At 42.5% G+C, this 16,886-nt stretch overlaps 1 protein-coding gene and 1 long non-coding RNA gene across 13 annotated transcripts in view; one reads left to right on the top strand and one right to left on the bottom strand.

Moving 5' to 3' along the window:
• LOC125964180 (uncharacterized) overlaps positions 1–16,886 on the bottom strand; it is a 672,498-nt gene that overhangs the window by 432,933 nt on the left and 222,679 nt on the right. The window contains exon 1 of one of the 2 annotated variants that reach the window (XR_007476845.1): positions 8,177–8,240. The exons of the other annotated variant lie outside the window; for it this stretch is intronic. This is a non-coding gene — a long non-coding RNA (uncharacterized LOC125964180). Of the gene's footprint in view, positions 1–8,176; positions 8,241–16,886 lie in introns of those variants that run through there. 2 annotated transcript variants of the gene reach the window in all.
• SLC10A7 (solute carrier family 10 member 7) overlaps positions 12,053–16,886 on the top strand; it is a 251,725-nt gene continuing 246,891 nt past the window's right edge. For 5 of the 11 annotated variants that reach the window (XM_049708817.1, XM_033402792.2, XM_033402797.2 and 2 more), the window contains exon 1: positions 12,058–12,394. In XM_049708817.1, coding sequence (XP_049564774.1) covers positions 12,295–12,394 — 100 coding nt within the window. In that variant the 5' untranslated portion in view covers positions 12,058–12,294. Of the gene's footprint in view, positions 12,395–16,886 lie in introns of all 11 variants that reach the window. The other 6 variants (XM_049708818.1, XM_033402817.2, XM_049708816.1 and 3 more) reach the window with 4 other exon arrangements.

Below are 16,886 nucleotides of genomic sequence, written 5' to 3'. Positions count from 1 at the left end.
CTTGTGTTTTAAAGTAAGGCATTTCAAATGGGTAATTCATCTGTGTAATCACCACTTAGCCTTCAAAATAAATCTTCAGGTAGATGACTAAAATGATCATGAGAAAGTCATAAAGCATGAAAATGGAATCATTTAGAACATGTTTACTCTTTCCTTCTTTATTGCTTTTAGAGTGTTTGGTTTTAGGACATTCAACAAGTGGGAATAATACCATGACGAGTGATAGACTCCAGCTGTTTGCAACGTGGTACCAAGTGAGGAGGCATATGATTTCAAGGAAAAGGGGGTGGGGAGAAACAGACTATTTACAAAGTACTTTTTTATTGCTTTCCCCCATGTTCTTCTAGAAAGCAATACAAGAAAAGATTTACAATATCTTGCTTGTGGTTAGTTATTTCTTAAAGCCCCAAGGTTTATACTTTGCTTCCTTGGGCTAGGTAGTCAGTGGGGTTAGGCATGCTTCCTATAACATATATGTCAAGTATAGGGACCCCAGATATTTGTCAGATATTCCCAGCTCTTCATGAAGTCAACCCAATAAAGACATGACACATAACCAGAAGAAATGAAGATCTTATTCTTTGAGAAAATCCCAGTCTTCTTACAAGTCAATCAGAGCAGAGAACCAGAAAGAGCTTTCTAAAAAGATATTTCAGTTTAAAACACAGCAGATGACAAATTCAGTCCTAGAGCCCTCGGAGGATTTGACTGCCACACACTGATATATCACAGAAACATTTATTTTGTAAGTAATGTTAATGATATTCTCAGAGCTCTGTGTTTACTGTTTAACACTGCTATTATTTATTGATGACTAATGGCCGATAAACAGAGCCTCTTGCCTTACTCTGGCTTCCAGTCAGTATTTACGGATTAGGTCCATCAGTCTCCTTTTGAAAGCCACTGAGACAATGCAGCTGGCAGCCAGCTGAAGAGGAGACGCAACAAATATCACCCGCTACTCAAGGTAAGACAAAGAAGAGAACTTGTAAGGAAGATGTGCTATTGCCACCACAAAGAAGCATTTAAGTATTATTACGACCTAATTAATATTCCTAAATATCTAGTAGCATGGCTTACCTTTTTATTCTCATCTCTATCTCTAAAACACTCAATACTCTCTAACACTGTTCCATAAAGGACTATGGGAATACAGTGATTGAGATCACTTTAAGGAAAATATAAGCTCAGGTGTTTAAGAATGTGGAAATAGGGACTTGCCTGGTGGTCCAGTGGGTAAGACTCCGAGCTCCCAATGCAGCGGTCTGAGTTCAATCCCTGGTCGGGGAACTAGATCCTGCATGCATGCCGCGACGAAGATCCTGCGTGTTGCAACTAAGATGCGGCACAGCCTAAATAAATAAATAATTTTTTTTAAAAAAAAGAATGTGGAAATAAAGAAATGATAAGGAATTTTAATTACTGGAAGTAGATGGTAAAAGGAAGATAGCACACGGTTCAGGGAGATACATCAAAAAGTTACAGTAATTAAAATACTCAAAATTGTTTTATTAATTTGTGTACCACATGAGGAAAGGGGGAAAATATTAGTGGAGTTTTCCCCGTCTCTGTTCTTAATCTGAAGATATATTTGGGTTATCAAAGTACGGTTACATTACATTCATTTTGCAGCTAGCACAGGTACATTAGGCATTGACTTTATCTTTCAAAGGAACTTCTAAAGGCTTACCTTCCAATTGTTTAAGGCAACTCTAAATCTCCAAAGCTTTTGAACTTTCCTTCCCCAAACTGAATTCTGTGTCTAATAATTTTCACCATTAAAATAGCTTTCTGGGAGGGTCTATGTCCTACTGTAGTGTATATGAGAGAAAGCACAGAGTGATTGAGGGCTCCAATTGCTTGTTCCAGCTCTGTCACCATGCTGTGATTTTCAGCAGGGGTACAATTGGTTCTTGTTGGTATAATCAGCATGTTGGACAAGAATTATTTTTACTTTTAAAATTTACTTTTAGTTTTGAAGCCAAATCTGACTTCTGTACCCCGACACCAAATTAAATCTCAGAGACAGAGTTTTGGGTGAAGCAGAAATGAATAGATTTGTTGCTTTGCCATGGGGGCCACAGCGGGCTAATGCCCTTAAAACTGTGTGTCCCAACCTGGAGGCGGTAGTGAGTTGTTTTATAGTAATGGTTCAAAGAGGGTGTGGTCAGCTCATGGACATTCTTCTGATTGGTTGGTGGTAAGTGGGAGTCAGCATCATCAACCTTCTGGATCCAACTGGTCTGGGGTCTGTGTGCTTGTGGACAGTATACCTTCATTAACCATTAACCTCTCCCACCTGGTGGGCGTTTCAGCATCTGCAAAACAGCTCAAAGATATTGTTATGTGTATCTTTGAGGGGGAACCAGGACGCTGCCCCAAGGCTGCACTATTGTTTCTTTTAACTGTTCCTCCCTTGACTCAGCATCTCCTCCCTTCCTTGATTAGCAACTGTTTGAACTTGCTCATTGGAATTCAGGGAAGGTCACGGAGGCTGAATGAAGCCTATTTCCTATAATCAAGAAATGAGGGACACAGAAAGGCTTTTGTGCCCAGGAGCCCCACAGGGTCCTGCTTGGTATCAGTTTTACCTTCAGTTTTAAATTTCTAAAATCCCAGGAAAATGGTGACACATCCAAATAGGGTTGATCTTTTTTGGGTAAGCACTCATGTGTTAGGGGAACCACTGACCGAAACCACCCAGCCTGGCCAAGCTGATGGTAACCACTTGCATGCGTTACCTTACAACAGGAGCTCCTGGTAAGGAACATGGAACTAACAAGCTACCACCAACCAGAAGAATTCAGGAAAGGTCAAAAGGAGAGAGGAGATGCCAGTCCATATCTCCTACCAACCTCCCAGAATCCTTCTTGCTGGAACCCATCTTGGCTAAGAGATGCGTGTGCCACTGGGAAGGACCCTGAGTCAAAGTGATTTGGCAGAGACAACCTGGAAACTAACCCCATTACCATTAAACCTGAGACCGAAAACCACGAGGCAGAGCAGTCCTCCTGGGTTTCCTTACCCTGCTGCTCTCCACCCCGGGCGCCTCTTCCCAACAAAGTCTCTTGCTTTGTCAGCACGTGTGTCTCCTCGGACAGTTCATTTCCAAGTGTTAGACAAGAGCTCACTCTCGGGCCCTGGAAGGGGTCCCTTTCCTGCAACACATGGAAGAAACATGTGAATAACTTTCAACCAGAAATGAATGACTTGACCAGGAAAGTCTATTTGCCTTATCGGAATTATTTCTGCCTACCTTAATACACCTTCTTGCACTGCTTTTCTTCTATGCTATTTTTCAATTGTCCTATCTTTACTTCTTTCCCTCAGCCATATATTGTCAGCTGAATCCTTTTTCTGTTTCTTTCCTTGATCATTTGTTGGTTTCATTTCCTTGCATTTTTTTCTACATTCCAGAAAGGAACAAAAATTATGTCATGACATCCTCTGGCTACCCAAGGACATAACTTTCTAGATGCAAGTACTAAGTTGTATAGATACCATCTTTGGCTTCAGGTCTTTATATTGTCGGGAAGTGTTGCAGGCAAACTTGACAGTGAGACTTGACAATCAATTTCTACTCCTGCCCTAGCAAATCATGTCAGTTGCACCCAGAAGGAGACAGAGGTGAGGAGTTATCTTAGCATAGGAGGGACTTAAAAGTCAAAGAGGAAACTTAAGAACCTTAAGTTTTTCTTGTCTAAGGCAGTGCTGTCTGGGGAGGGAGAGGGCAGCAAATATTTTTTACGGAGACAAACGTCTGGAACAGGCCAGATGATAAATATTTTTGGCTTTGCTGGGTAAGGACATCATTGCGCAACTACTCAACTCTACTTTGTAGGTAAAACGGCCATAGAGAATACCAAACAGACAGGCAGAGCTGTGGCCAGGTTTCAATAAACTTTATTTATAACCTCAGGATTTGTTTTATTTACAAAAAACAAACAAAACAAAATGCAAGGGGTGGGCTTTAGTTTGCTCACTGTTGGTGTAAGGGAAATACTAGACTAGTATTTGGAGATGTGAATTTAAGAGCTTTGATCAACTGGACAAATTAGGAAATGCTATTGGTCCAGTTATTCAATCCTTTGTTTCTAGGGAAACACAATTGCCACAGCCCTTCCAGTAGAAGAAAAAAGTGACACTTTCCTTGGAGAATGGTAGTGGCACCTGTTTTCCTCCTCACTGTCCAAGAGTTTCAATAGCAGTACCCAGGCCACTTAAGAGATCATGAGCCAGCCTCACAAATGATGCTAGGTGATGCAGTGTATTCAAAAATAATATTTATAGATGCCTGGCCAGTGTGGCTTTAAAGTGTCTTCAGATACAGCTTCTGGCCCCTAGGTCAAAATTTTTCTTCCTCCAAATAGTATGCACAAATTGGATCCACCAAGACAGGTAGGCCAATCACAACAGCAAACTCCAGTCTTAGTTTCCTACTTAATAATCTATTGCTTTTCTGCAAAGCTGCCAAGGAAGGAAGGTGTATGAGGCACCATCAGCCAGGCAGCAGGAGAGCCTTCAAGGTGCAACAAAGCCTGAGTTTTGAAGATGCATGAAGGTCATTGGGATAAATGTTTTCCAAGGACTTGTCATAAAGGACAGCTGTGAAAAAACCACTAGGACCACAGCTGCATGTAAGGAGCATATAGGTAGCTACAGATGAATGTCCAGGTTCTTAGCTGTGGTGTTCAGAAATTCTTCATTATCTCAAGTGTGGCATGCAATGTTTTAGAAGGAAAAATGAGGAACTGGATCAGAACAGATGAACAGAAGCAGGTGATGAAAATCAATATTTTATCTGACATTGATAACCTCACAATAAATTATGTAGAAAAATAAAGCCAAAACAAACCCCAAAAATTAATTTATCACTGATGATTCAGTTTCTACTATGCGTACACTCAAATGATTGTATGAGTTAAAAGTAAGCAATTAGGCATTAGGGTTAGCAATTCACTTTTTTGATCACTCAAAAAAGGTCAGGACATCACTGCTTACTTTTCAAAAATGTATGGCATATTAATTAAAATTAGGCTTGGCTATAAGCAACAGAAAACTCACAATAACAGTAATGACCACAATAGAAGTTTGTTTCTCACTTACATACATACAATCTGGAAGTCGGTGGTCTAGAGCTCCTATGGCAGCTCCAGGACGCACCCCCTGTCTTGCTGCTCTGCCAGTCTTGGTGGAAGCTGGCTGCTGGGATTTTAGCCTTTACATCTGCGTTATAGCCAGCAAGAAGGGTATAAAGAAGTGAACGTTGCCTTCCTATAAGAATCATCCTAGAAATCAGGTACTTCCAATCACATTCTATTCCTGGAATTTAGTCTCATGCCCATTTACTAGCTGCAAAGGAAGCTGTAATCTTTATTTGATGGCCATGTGCCCAGCTAGAATCAGGAGTTTTGCCACTAAGAATGGGTCCTAGCACCCATTCTAGTTACATACACAGCCTTTATATTAATCAAGTCTATGAAACGTGCAGCTTCGGGGAGCTCCATGAAACTAGTGTAATACACACAGGTCTCCACGTCATAGAGACTTAAGGCTCTCTGAATTTCTTTTAGATCTCTGCTCTTTCTTTTTTTTTAAATAAATAAATTTATTTATTTATTTCTTGGCTGTGTTGGGTCTTCGTTGCTGCGTGCGGGCTTTCTCTAGTTGAGGCCAGCGGGGCTCTTCTTCGTTGCGGTGCACGGGCTTCTCATTGCGGTGGCTTCTCTTTGTTGCGGAGCATGGGCTCGAGGCACGTGGGTTCAGTAGTTGCGGCACATGGGCCCTAGAGCGTAGGCTCAATAGTTGTGGCACATAGGCTTAGTTGCTCCGTGGCATGTGGGATCTTCCTGGCCCAGGGCTTGAACTCATGTCCCCTGCATTGGCAGGTGGATTCTTAACCACTGCACCACCAGGGAAGTCTCAGCTTTATTTCTTTTACTCTTTCTATCCTTCACCATTTATTAATGACCCAGATTGTGTGATGAAGAGTTGTCAACATTATCATTTTTCTATATTTACAGGTATAATAACTGCATTGAAGTGGATTTGTCATCTAATAGCCTTAAATGATCCCTCTCTTTTGGGCTACATTTCCCTCCATTATTTACTGGGCCTCCCCATAGGTTATCATCCATGGCTGTTGACTCTCCTCTCTGTCCTTAATTTCCTGAGACAGATTTCCACTTAAGAGACTGAGAAACTATTAGATAGTTCCCACAAACCACAGGAGCAGAAGGTCTTCTGCAAAGAGACACTTCACCCACTATGCGTTAAAGAAAGTAGCATTACATCTCCACCTGACAAACCCACTCCCTATCAATGTGAAGAGGGCAGGAACACATTTAAATTGAGGGAATCTACATGCATAACTCTCATGAACACAAATACAATAGGAGCTAAGTGCCTAAATTCCTGTTCAGGAAAAACCGAAGTGGTTATACTTCTCGTCTAATGTAAAGCATGGCCTCCTATATTTGAGTTGGTTTTCATAACTGTTTAATATTAGTCTGTGAATTGTTCCAGGGAGAGCCAATAGCAAAGAAGAAAATAATACTCTATCTCCATAAAGCACTTTAGCAATGCTCAGAGAAGTGGATTACCAGATATTTATTTTGGAAATTAGCTAGCTAGCTACGATATATTTTCAAATTATGCATGTATTGGTAGTTTTCTGCTGTAATTGGCGCGGCCACTATATATCTCTATCTTTGCTATATTTAGAATACTGTACAGGAAAATAAGTCAGCATTTCCTCTCATGGTAACATTTTGGAGCTAACAATATTCACTAGTGTAAAAGTATTCTCTGATCAAAACAGTTGCTCTTAAATATTCATTTGTTGGAAGATTATATGACATGTTGAAGATTATGTCCTTATGGATTTTTCATTTAATTTGTAATTACTTCGAATCATTAAAAAGAATACAAATGACTTAACTTCTCAAAAGAAAAATATAAAATATCACCACACCCTATATAATTTTCACAAATTATTCAACAGTGATAAATTACGTGGGTTGATTATTGAACCGGACACTACCATCTAAATTGTTTCTGTGCATTGCCAGGTGCCTTTTTATTAAACTTTTATTCTGTGGGATATATGAAGCCATTGAAGATCTTTGAGTTGAGTGGGGCCATATTTCTGGAAAGAGGGTGAGATTTCTAGTTGGTGGTAGTTGACTTATAGTCCTTTATTTAAACTTTTTTCTGTTCATACTGTCTCTTTGGGTAATCTTATCCAATCCCATGGCTTTAAAGACCACTCACGCCTATGACTCCTAAATTTTTCTTTCTAGCTTTGATCTCCCTCTATGAACTGTTTGGTCAACTGCCTGGTCTCCCTCCACCTGAATTTCTTTCCTTTTCTTTTTTTTTTCTGGCCATGCCATGTGGCTTATAGAATTTTAGTTCCCGACCAGGGATCGAACCCAGGGCCCCAGCAGTGAGAAGGCTGAGTCCTAACAACTGGACTGCCAGGGAATTCCCTCCACCTGAAATTCTAACAGGCCCCTCAAAACTATCTCAAAATAAATCTTGATTTTCCTCACTAAATCTGCTCTTCCCTCTTTCATCTTTGTAAATTGATAGCAACGTTCACCCAAATAAATAGTGGATTTAGCTAAACCTTAGGTTTAGCTAAATAAATAATAAATCCCTGATTCCTTTCCCTAACTCATCTAAATCCAGTCCAACAGCAAATGCTGTCTCTGCCTCTGTGACATAACTGGAAATGATTGTCTTTTCTCTTCCCCATTACCACCGCCCCTCCAGCACAGGCCAGCAGGATCTCTTCTTTGAACTACTCTAAAAGCCTCGTATCTCCTTTTCCATCTTCTTTAAAATTCCTCCTCCACACAGCAGCCACAGTGACCTAAGAACGATTTTTCCTTGCTTAAAAATTTCCTATAGCTTCCCACCACACTTAAATAAAATCTTATTACCTGGTCTACAAATACCTACATGATCTGAAGGCTCTGGTCCTGCTTCCTCTGGCTCCCCAGCACACTGTATTCCAGTCCTTTTTTTTTTTTTTTTGCGGTGCACGGGCCTCTCACTGTTGTGGCCTCTCCCGTTGTGGAGCACAGGCTCTGGACGTGCAGGCTCAGTGGCCATGGCTCGCGGGCCCAGCCGCTCTGCGGCATGTGGGATCTTCCTGGACCGGGGCACGAACCCGTGTCCCCTGCATCGGCAGGTGGACTCTCAACCACTGCGCCACCAGGGAAGCCCTATTCCAGTCCTTTGGCCTTCCTTCCTTTAACATGCTGTAGTAGGTAGAATAATGGCCCCTAAAGATGACCACATGCTAATCCTCAGAACCTGTGACCTCGTTATTGTGATTAAATTAAGGATTAAACTAAATAGGAACATCACCTTGGATTATCTGGGTATGCACATTGGAATCAGAAGCGTCTCTGTAAGTGAAGGAGGGAGGCAGTGCCAGAATGATTCTTCATGAGAAAGACTGGATAGGCAGTTGTGGACTTTGAAGATGAAGGGAGCCCCTAGAAGCAGGAAGAGGAAAGATTCTCCTCTAGAAACCCAGAGAGGAATGCAGACTTGCGGACACATTGATTTTTAGCCCAGTGAGAGCCATTTTGAACTTCTGAGCCCTTGAACTGTAAGATAATAAATTTATGTTGTTTTAAGCCACTGAGTTAATTTGTTACAGCAGCAATAGGAAACTTAAAACATATGTCAAGATCATTTCCACCTTAGGGCATTTACAAAGGTTGTTCACCAGTTCTCCCTCTGCCTGAGGTGCTGATCTCTCAGATGTCAGCATCATGAATGTTCCCACATCATTTGGGTCCCTGCTTAAATTGCATCCTTCAGAAAGGCCTTCCCTGACCACTCAAAGTAGCCTCCTTGTTACTTTCTCAAGCGACCTGTTTTATTTTCATTGTGGCAGTTATCACTACTTGTTAATTTTCATTTTTATGTCATCATTGGAACACACAAGGAAAGCTGACACCTTGTCTCTCACTTTTCCTTGTAACCCCCGTATTTACAGAATAACGCCTAGCACAAAGTAGGAGCTCAATAAGTATTTGTGGAATAAATGAATAACTGAGCATTTTTTCCATGCAAAGCAATGTACATACAATGTACATCCCACTGAATCTTTTCAATAGCCTGATGGGACAGGTTCAATCACAAGGTGTACTCCTATTCTTAGCACATAGTAAACATTCATAAATATTACAAGTAAGTGAACTATATTCAGAGATTGAGTAACCAATGTGACAAAGTATAAAAGTAAATATTTGCTACATTAATGCCTATGATTTCCATAATCTATTGTTGAAGAATCCCAGACCTACAGTAACTCTGTACTCATGAACTCAAACATCCATTCTACCTCCTTTGGACATCTCTATTTGTATGCTCCAATGGCCTTGAACACAAGATATAAACTGAATTTATAATCTCCTCCCCAAATCTACTATATAAAGTTTCCCTGGCTGAGTGACTGGCACGAGCATCTGTCTGACAGACATACTCTGGGAGCCATTTTAGACTGTTTCGCCACTCCCCTATAGGCAATTGGTTATTTATTTATTTACTTATTTATTTACTTATTTATTTTGTTGTACGCGGGCCTCTCACCGTTGTCACCACTCCCCTATAGGCAACTGGTTATTTGTTTATTTGTTTATTTATTTATTTTGCGGTACGCGGGCCTCTCACCGTTGTGGCCTCTCCCCTTGCAGAGCACAGGCTCTGGACGCGCAGGCTCAGCGGCCATGGTTCACAGGCCCAGCCGCTCCGTGGCATGTGGGATCTTCCCGGACCGGGGCACGAACCTGTGTCCCCTACATCAGCAGGCGGACTCTCAACCACTGCGCCACCAGGGAAGCCCTGGTCATTTATTTTTGATTCTTCCTGCTTAAAAGTTCTTATACTAATTACCTTTTCCGGCTCCACTGACTTAGTCACTTCTTTCTGAACTATTTGTTCAGAGAGTGCCTCTAAGGTAATCTCTCCAGCAAAACTGGACATGACTTCACTAGCTAGTTTTAATTCCTTTAGTGGCTTCCTACAGTGTTTAATAAAATCTAAATCCTTTACCACAGCTTCCGGTTGCCCCACTCCCGCAACTTTCCAGCTTCTGGTGGTTGGTTCCAAAGTGGAACCCTTGGCATTCCTTGGCTTGCAGACACATCACTCCAATCTCTGCTTCCATCTTCACATGATCTCTTCTTCATGTCTCTTTTGTGTGTCTTCACGTGACCTTCTTATAAGAACATGAGTCATTGGATTTAAACCCATCTTAACACAGTATGAGCTCATCTTAACCAATTACATGGGCAAGACTCCATTTCCAAATAAGGTCACATTCTGAGGTTCTGGATTGACATGAACATTTGGGGGACACCATTCAACAAAGTACAGTTACCTAATTTGGTAAAAGGATATTTGCAGATATAGTTAAGGATCTTAAAATGAGATCATTCTGGATTATCGGGTTGGGTCCTAAATCTGATGACAAATGTTTTTATAGGAGACACACAGAAGAGCAGGGGGCAATGGGAAGACAGATGCAAAGTCTGGAGTGACGTGGCCATAAGCCAAGGAAGCCAAGTTATGCCAACAACCACCAGAAGCTGTAAGAGACAAGGAAGGATTCTCTCCTTAGAGCCTCCAGGATTAGTGTGGCCTTGCCAACACGTTGATTGTGGATTTCTGGCTTCCAGAACTATGAGAGACTAAATTTCCATTATTCTGAAGGCCTCCAGTTTTAGGTATCTGTTACAGTATCCACAGGAAACTAATACAGAATTCACAGTGCACTGTATTCTTTCCCTTTAAGTAACCACCAAAACAAAAATCATTTCCATGAGTTTGATTCTGCTGTAAATAGATCTGAGTTCTTAGTAAACTGTAACACAGCATTTGCCTGATTTATTTATTCGGGTGCAAAATGGAAAGAGTTGATGTTCCTGCAGGGTCTGTGGGTAGGAAGTCCATTCATGAAACTATCAATGTCACTGGTTGGCAGAAAACACTTCAAGGGAGAAATGGGGACGGATAGGATCTAGCACGTGGGGCAACGGAAGACAGGAGTCCTGCCTCTTCCTGGTCCCTCACCACTTTTGCCTTGGGTATCCTGATCTCCTTCCCACAGCTGCCCTGCTGCTTGGGTGGGGCAAGTTCTGAGGGTCAAGCGAAAGCGTGCACGCTTCAGACTCGCCAGCTCAGACTCCCACTTCGCCCCCCCCCGCCCCCCTCCCCCCGTCAGCTTCGTTCGGAGGTAAGGAGGGAGCTCAAGCACTCACCCACCATCCCCAAAGGAAGATGTGGTCCCCGCTTCCCGGTAGGGGGCTGAACCTCTGCAGTCTCCACTCTGGGGCTGGTGATAGCGAAGGGGGTCGGGGCCCGGCGCCCACCCGCGGACGACCGACCTGGGGGTACCGCCCACCCTCCGGGGCTGCAACGCTGCTACGTATGTGGGCGTCGGCTCGGTGTTCAATTCTCAACCCATTTCCGGGGCTAAAGCTACCCGCACTGAGGTGCCGCTTTCCCGCGCCGGGGTATGAGCATGGCTAACTCCAGAGGCTCCGGCCGGGACTAGGAGACCGAGAGCGGCCTCCCCTTCCCCCCCGGCGTACACGTCAACGCCGGCGTCGAGGAAGCGTCGTAATGCTTCGAAGAAGCTCGCCACCAAAAAACCTGTACCCCGCCGCCGCAGCTGCCAACAGAGAAATCCCTGCCCCAAACGCACGCTAGCCTTTACCGCAGGCTCAAGGCGAAGCCAAAAAGAGTCTCTCCATGGATGTATTCCAGGGGCGCGGGGGGCTGTGTCTAAAGGTTTGTTGGAGCCGGACCCTTGATAGAGCTAGGAGGCTGTGGCGCCTCATGCCACTCCCCGCCCCTGTCATTCCTAAGGTTCCACAGGTCTTGACGGTGGCGAGTCTGTCAGCCCTACTCGGCGGCCAGCTTCCCTTCTTCGATCGCTTGCGCCGGTCGGCCTTGCCCAAACGTCCGCTTCAGAGAGCTGGGAGGCGCAGCCGGAGCCGCGGTGGCTTGTGCGCGTCTATTAGTAGGCACACGGTAATGATGGCGGCGCTCAGTGAGACTCTCCTGTCACTGGATACTACTACTCGCAGCCCTCCTCAAAGCAGCCGGAGCAACCCCCCGGTCTTTAATTTACAAGTAGCAATTTGACTTGCTCTGCTGCATGTCAGGTGGGACCGTGGAAAGTGTGGAGACGCCCCGGGGATTAAGCGATAGCAGCTTAAAAAGAAAAAAAGCCAAACAAATAAACAAAACCCACCCACCCTAACAAACATGAGGCTACTGGAGAGAATGAGGAAAGAATGGTTCATGATTGGAATAGTATTGGCGATCGCCGGAGCAAAGCTGGAGCCGTCCATAGGGGTGAATGGGGGTAAGTGCTGCACCTCTGCATATGCTCCACTGCGATTCCCACTTCAGAACTAATTTGCGAGTCTTGGGAAGGAGAGGAGACCGGAATTGGGGAGTGTCTGCCTCTCTTAGGGGCACTGACCAGTCCAAGGTGTCTTTTGGCCCCCTTGCTGGTTTTTTAATTTGCCAGCCCCAGAGAGGATTTATAATTAGGAATGGGGCGAGGGAATTTGAACGCAGGTTGCCTTTTCCGCGAACAATCAATGAGTATCCTTAGTGTCAAGGAGTGAGGTTACCGAGAATGAAACTTATTTGCCTTCAAAGTAGCATCCTATCCCAAGGGACGCTAGGTTGCCAGGAGTTCCTTATCTATCTTGGAGTGGACACCATTACCTTGTCTGTTTCCGACACTCCCCTCCCCCATGTTAAAAAAAAAAAAAGGAGTGGGGAAAGAAAAAGGGACACCCATTCCTCTTCCAACTCAGATTTGTTGGCCCACATGTTGGAGGGTGATGATTTGCTGCAGTTCCTGCCGCTCCACAAACTCTCAAACCGACTGACACGTTGCACTCAACTGCTTCCGTGTGCTGCCGGGACTCAATTGCTACCTTTAGCAGTCTAACAGATCCATCCATGTTAGACCATGTGTAGTGTGTATTTTGGCAAGGAAATGTAGGTGGGCTAAAAATCACACCCAGATCTCTGAATTGTGGGATCCTTGTCATGTGTGGATGGGCATTGGTGGAAACGACTGGAAATACCGTTAGCCTTTCATGCCCCCCGACCCCCTCCTCCCACCCTTAGACAATCATGTCCCACTTTTCATAAACATTAATTGAATTTCTTCAGTTCATTGTCTGTTTGACCTCGTTTAGCAGTTTTCACACTTATTGACAGGTTTTACACATGCAAGGACAGATAAGAACGGAAGTGAGCACACACAATCTTTATGCTAGGAAGCTGTCAGGAGGATATTTGAAGTTATTTGAACCTTTTTGTTCAAACATGATGGAATTGAATGAAATGATCTCTCAGAAGAACAGTGGTTCCTTCTACCCTCTACCCTCAATACCTCCATTTAGAGGTAGCTTCAGAGAACATTTAAAAGGAATTTTTTGGACAAAGGTAGTGGGGATTCAAACTTTTTGGTTTATTTTATGTTCTTCTATGTTCAACTTAGTACAAAATGTGGAGGGTGGGTAACTGAGAGTAAAGCTGTTTGGGGTTACCCTGCTGAAGATACCAGTTTCTCATTTGACATAGTTTCTCTGTGAGCTTTGGGGAAACTTGTGAAGGTTGGTATTTAGGTACTGTCCAATGAGTTCCCTGTCCCTGCAGCTAACCAGGTAGTAAGAACGTTAGAGAGCGTCTTTGTGGTGATCTGGAATGTAGATTTCACTAGCTTCACTTGCAGACTTTATAGCTTCTAGGGTTAGATCTCTGATTTGCTCAGTGTTAAGGTGAAATCACAGGTGATGTGTGATCTTTAAGTTGAGACCTGCAGAGACTAGGTTTGGTAAAATTCCTTTTCTCTTCTATTCCTGGGCTGCTCAGTGGGAAGGAGAGCTGTTGATTGCTGAATCATTTCCCTAGGGCTTCCCCACAGTGGCCTGTGTGAGATGGATTCTGTAATCTGATTTGTTCCCTCAGACTCTGCTTCTTGAAGTTTTGGGAATTATTGTATCTTAGAAATATTGTTTCCCACTTTCGCTAGTCCTTATGCCATTAATCTAGGAGAGTTCGTTTGTTTAATTATAAAAGAGGAGACAGTTAAGAGCTGAGGGAACTTTAGTTTAAGCTAACATGCTTCTTTTACAGCTGAAGATACTGAGACCTCAGGTCAGGTGACTCACCCTAGGTCAGGTTAGCTAGCTTAGGGAAGAGGAAGGACTGGGGACCAGGATTCCCTCTTCTTTCATACCAGTTGCGACATCCATCCAAATATTCTTGGCAAAAATCACTAAAAATGAATAACCATTATAAAGAAAGGCTTTCTGTAATAAAGATGGTTTCCATGCCCTGAGTTTTAGGCCAAAAGAAGCTGCGCAGAATCGGGTAATATTAGACAACCGTGTATTCATGTGATTTTTTGAGATCTGTCCAAGTGTAAAAGTTACTGTTTCTAAAAACAACAGGTAAACAAACAATTGTTTGGGATTTCTTATATAAGCTTATATAAGCTGTCTTATATAAGCTGTCAGGCTAAGTTCTTGGTACTTCAGTTGACCTTCCCACCTGTAAAACTTCTTCAATAAAAACAAACTTCCTAATAGTACCAAATAACACTTTGACCCCATCAGTTAAAACAACAAAAATCTAGGAACAAGGAGAGTAATGGTGGCTGAAAGTGGTCTGTCCTCTTCTGCTCTACAGAATGATCTAAAGCATCTCTTTTTGCTTGTCACTTTTAGTCAGAAGTTCCATTTTGGGGTCTGTACACTAGAATGCGTGTGCATTTTTAATGCCCTCACATTGACTGAACAATTTTCAGTCGAACAGTTTTCTAGACATTCTTTTCTCTTCAGTAGAAAGTTTTGATTGTTTTCAACTTAATACATGCTCACTTCACCTTTACCTGGATCAATACCTTAATGACTCTATTTTGAAGTGTAAGACTTCTACACTTAAAGGATCACACCTTTGCTCTGCCCTCCCTTAAAAAACAATCTTTATAGCCAGTGGGTGAGTTATGTATGGCAGGAAATTTATAGAGGTGGGAACCCTGAAGTGAGAGAAGTTGAATGACTTTCCATATGGGAAAAAGTGTAACAGGTACTAGCATGGAAAATTTAATTTTTAGTTCCCTGTTCTTTTTACTCAGTTACATTTCATTTTAAAATATATACAAGGTTGAAAGTAAAGAGCCACAGGAGATGTAAATTGTAGATCCTGAAGTGTAGATACTCCGTTTCATTTCCACACAGGGGAGCCCTGAGCTATGCACATCTTAGAGTTTACCAGAGTTCAACACTGTGCCATTCATTCTCCAAGAGAAAGGCTTACTTCTTTGGAAGTACAGATTAAGCGTCTCATCTCTACCTGCATCTTAACTGAAATTTTTGCCATTAATTAAGACATAAATCCTAAAAAGGAAATTGCTTCATTTTTGCATTAAGAAAACATAACCAGAAACATGCTACTGTATAAACTTAAGGATATTAGCATGAATACCTTAGATTAGGTTTAGGAGTGAAATTTACTAGATAAGTAGATTTGATGGAACGGTAATAGTTCCTTGCATTCCTAAACATTCCAGCTCATCTTCTTTCCCCACACTCCACTCCCACATTAAAAAAGCGTGGGTTTGAAGTCCCAAAATTGCTTCATTTTTTACGGCCAATTTTTCTTTTGATGTTGCTACTCCATTCCATTTTCACTGATAAACATTTTTTTTTTTTTGCTTTGGTTTAAGGAAGAGTTAAAACTTATATTTCCACTTTGCGCTTTGTAACCTTCTCAAGATCTGAATCTGGTTATTTTCATGACTTGGAGGATATAATCATTACCTTGGAGAGGGGCCACATACCATTTCATAGCGTAGTTTCAACTCTCACCTCTGTGCAAATATTTACCAGTTTTTTATTTCAGCCCTGCCTGCTTCTGGTTCTGCATTCACACAGTGGGCGATCCATTAGCAGCTGTCTCAAAGGGGCCTTAGGTTTCCCCAGATAAGAATTAATTCCTCCTTCCCTTTTAAAAAGGTACATTGTAGGTAGCCCTGGGAGAGCCTCACCAGGTCCTTTCGTGGATTAGTTATTTGGATGTGCATCTAATACAAAAAACAATACAAAAATAAACAGTATACCCTGTCTCTAGGATTTAAGACATTCAAAGTAAGGAATCATTCCACTGAATTATGCCAGTTAGTTAATAGCTACCATGTGTATTTATATATATATGTGCATGGAGTGTAGGAAGAGTTACCTTCTTAAAAAATCCAGTTGTTGGCTAACTAAGGTAGATGCTTTAGCTGCCCCAAAGAAACATGTGGTCGAAGTCAATGCCGTGTGCTTGCTATGGAGATGAATCTTTGGACGCATCACCTAGCTCTTGCTTGCAAATATACTGCTAACTATAACCCACCCTATAGAGAGAATCTGGGGTACCACTGTGGATGGCAGCACAGTTGACAAAAATGGGTCTCACAAAAAGCAAGGGGTTGGAGGAAAAGAAAAAGGATATGAGTTTGGAAAAAAAACAAAGAGGATATTAAAAATTCCTGGAAGGCATTTACTAAAACAAGCCAGATTCCTTGACATTCAAATCTGCTCCTGAATCACCTTCCTCAGCTTTTGAGGAAATATTATTTGAAGTGTGAGCAGCTGAGACAGATTCACTCACAGGTATGGGGGGAAAAATGTACTTCTTTTTAAGTTTTTGAACCACTTTCACTGCCCTGAAGTGTAATGCCTCTTCCCCTACCTTCTCCCTTTTGCTGCCTTTTCTCAGATCATAGCAAAATGATTTGAGTAAATGCCAGGTATCTAAAAGAGTGTATTGCAGTGTATTTTTTT

This window comes from Orcinus orca, chromosome 4 (assembly GCF_937001465.1).
Source record: "Orcinus orca chromosome 4, mOrcOrc1.1, whole genome shotgun sequence".
Classification (NCBI taxonomy): Eukaryota; Metazoa; Chordata; class Mammalia; order Artiodactyla; family Delphinidae; genus Orcinus; species Orcinus orca.
The sequence above is the reverse complement of the archived record's forward strand: the minus strand, read 5'-3'. Positions and strand labels throughout refer to the sequence as shown.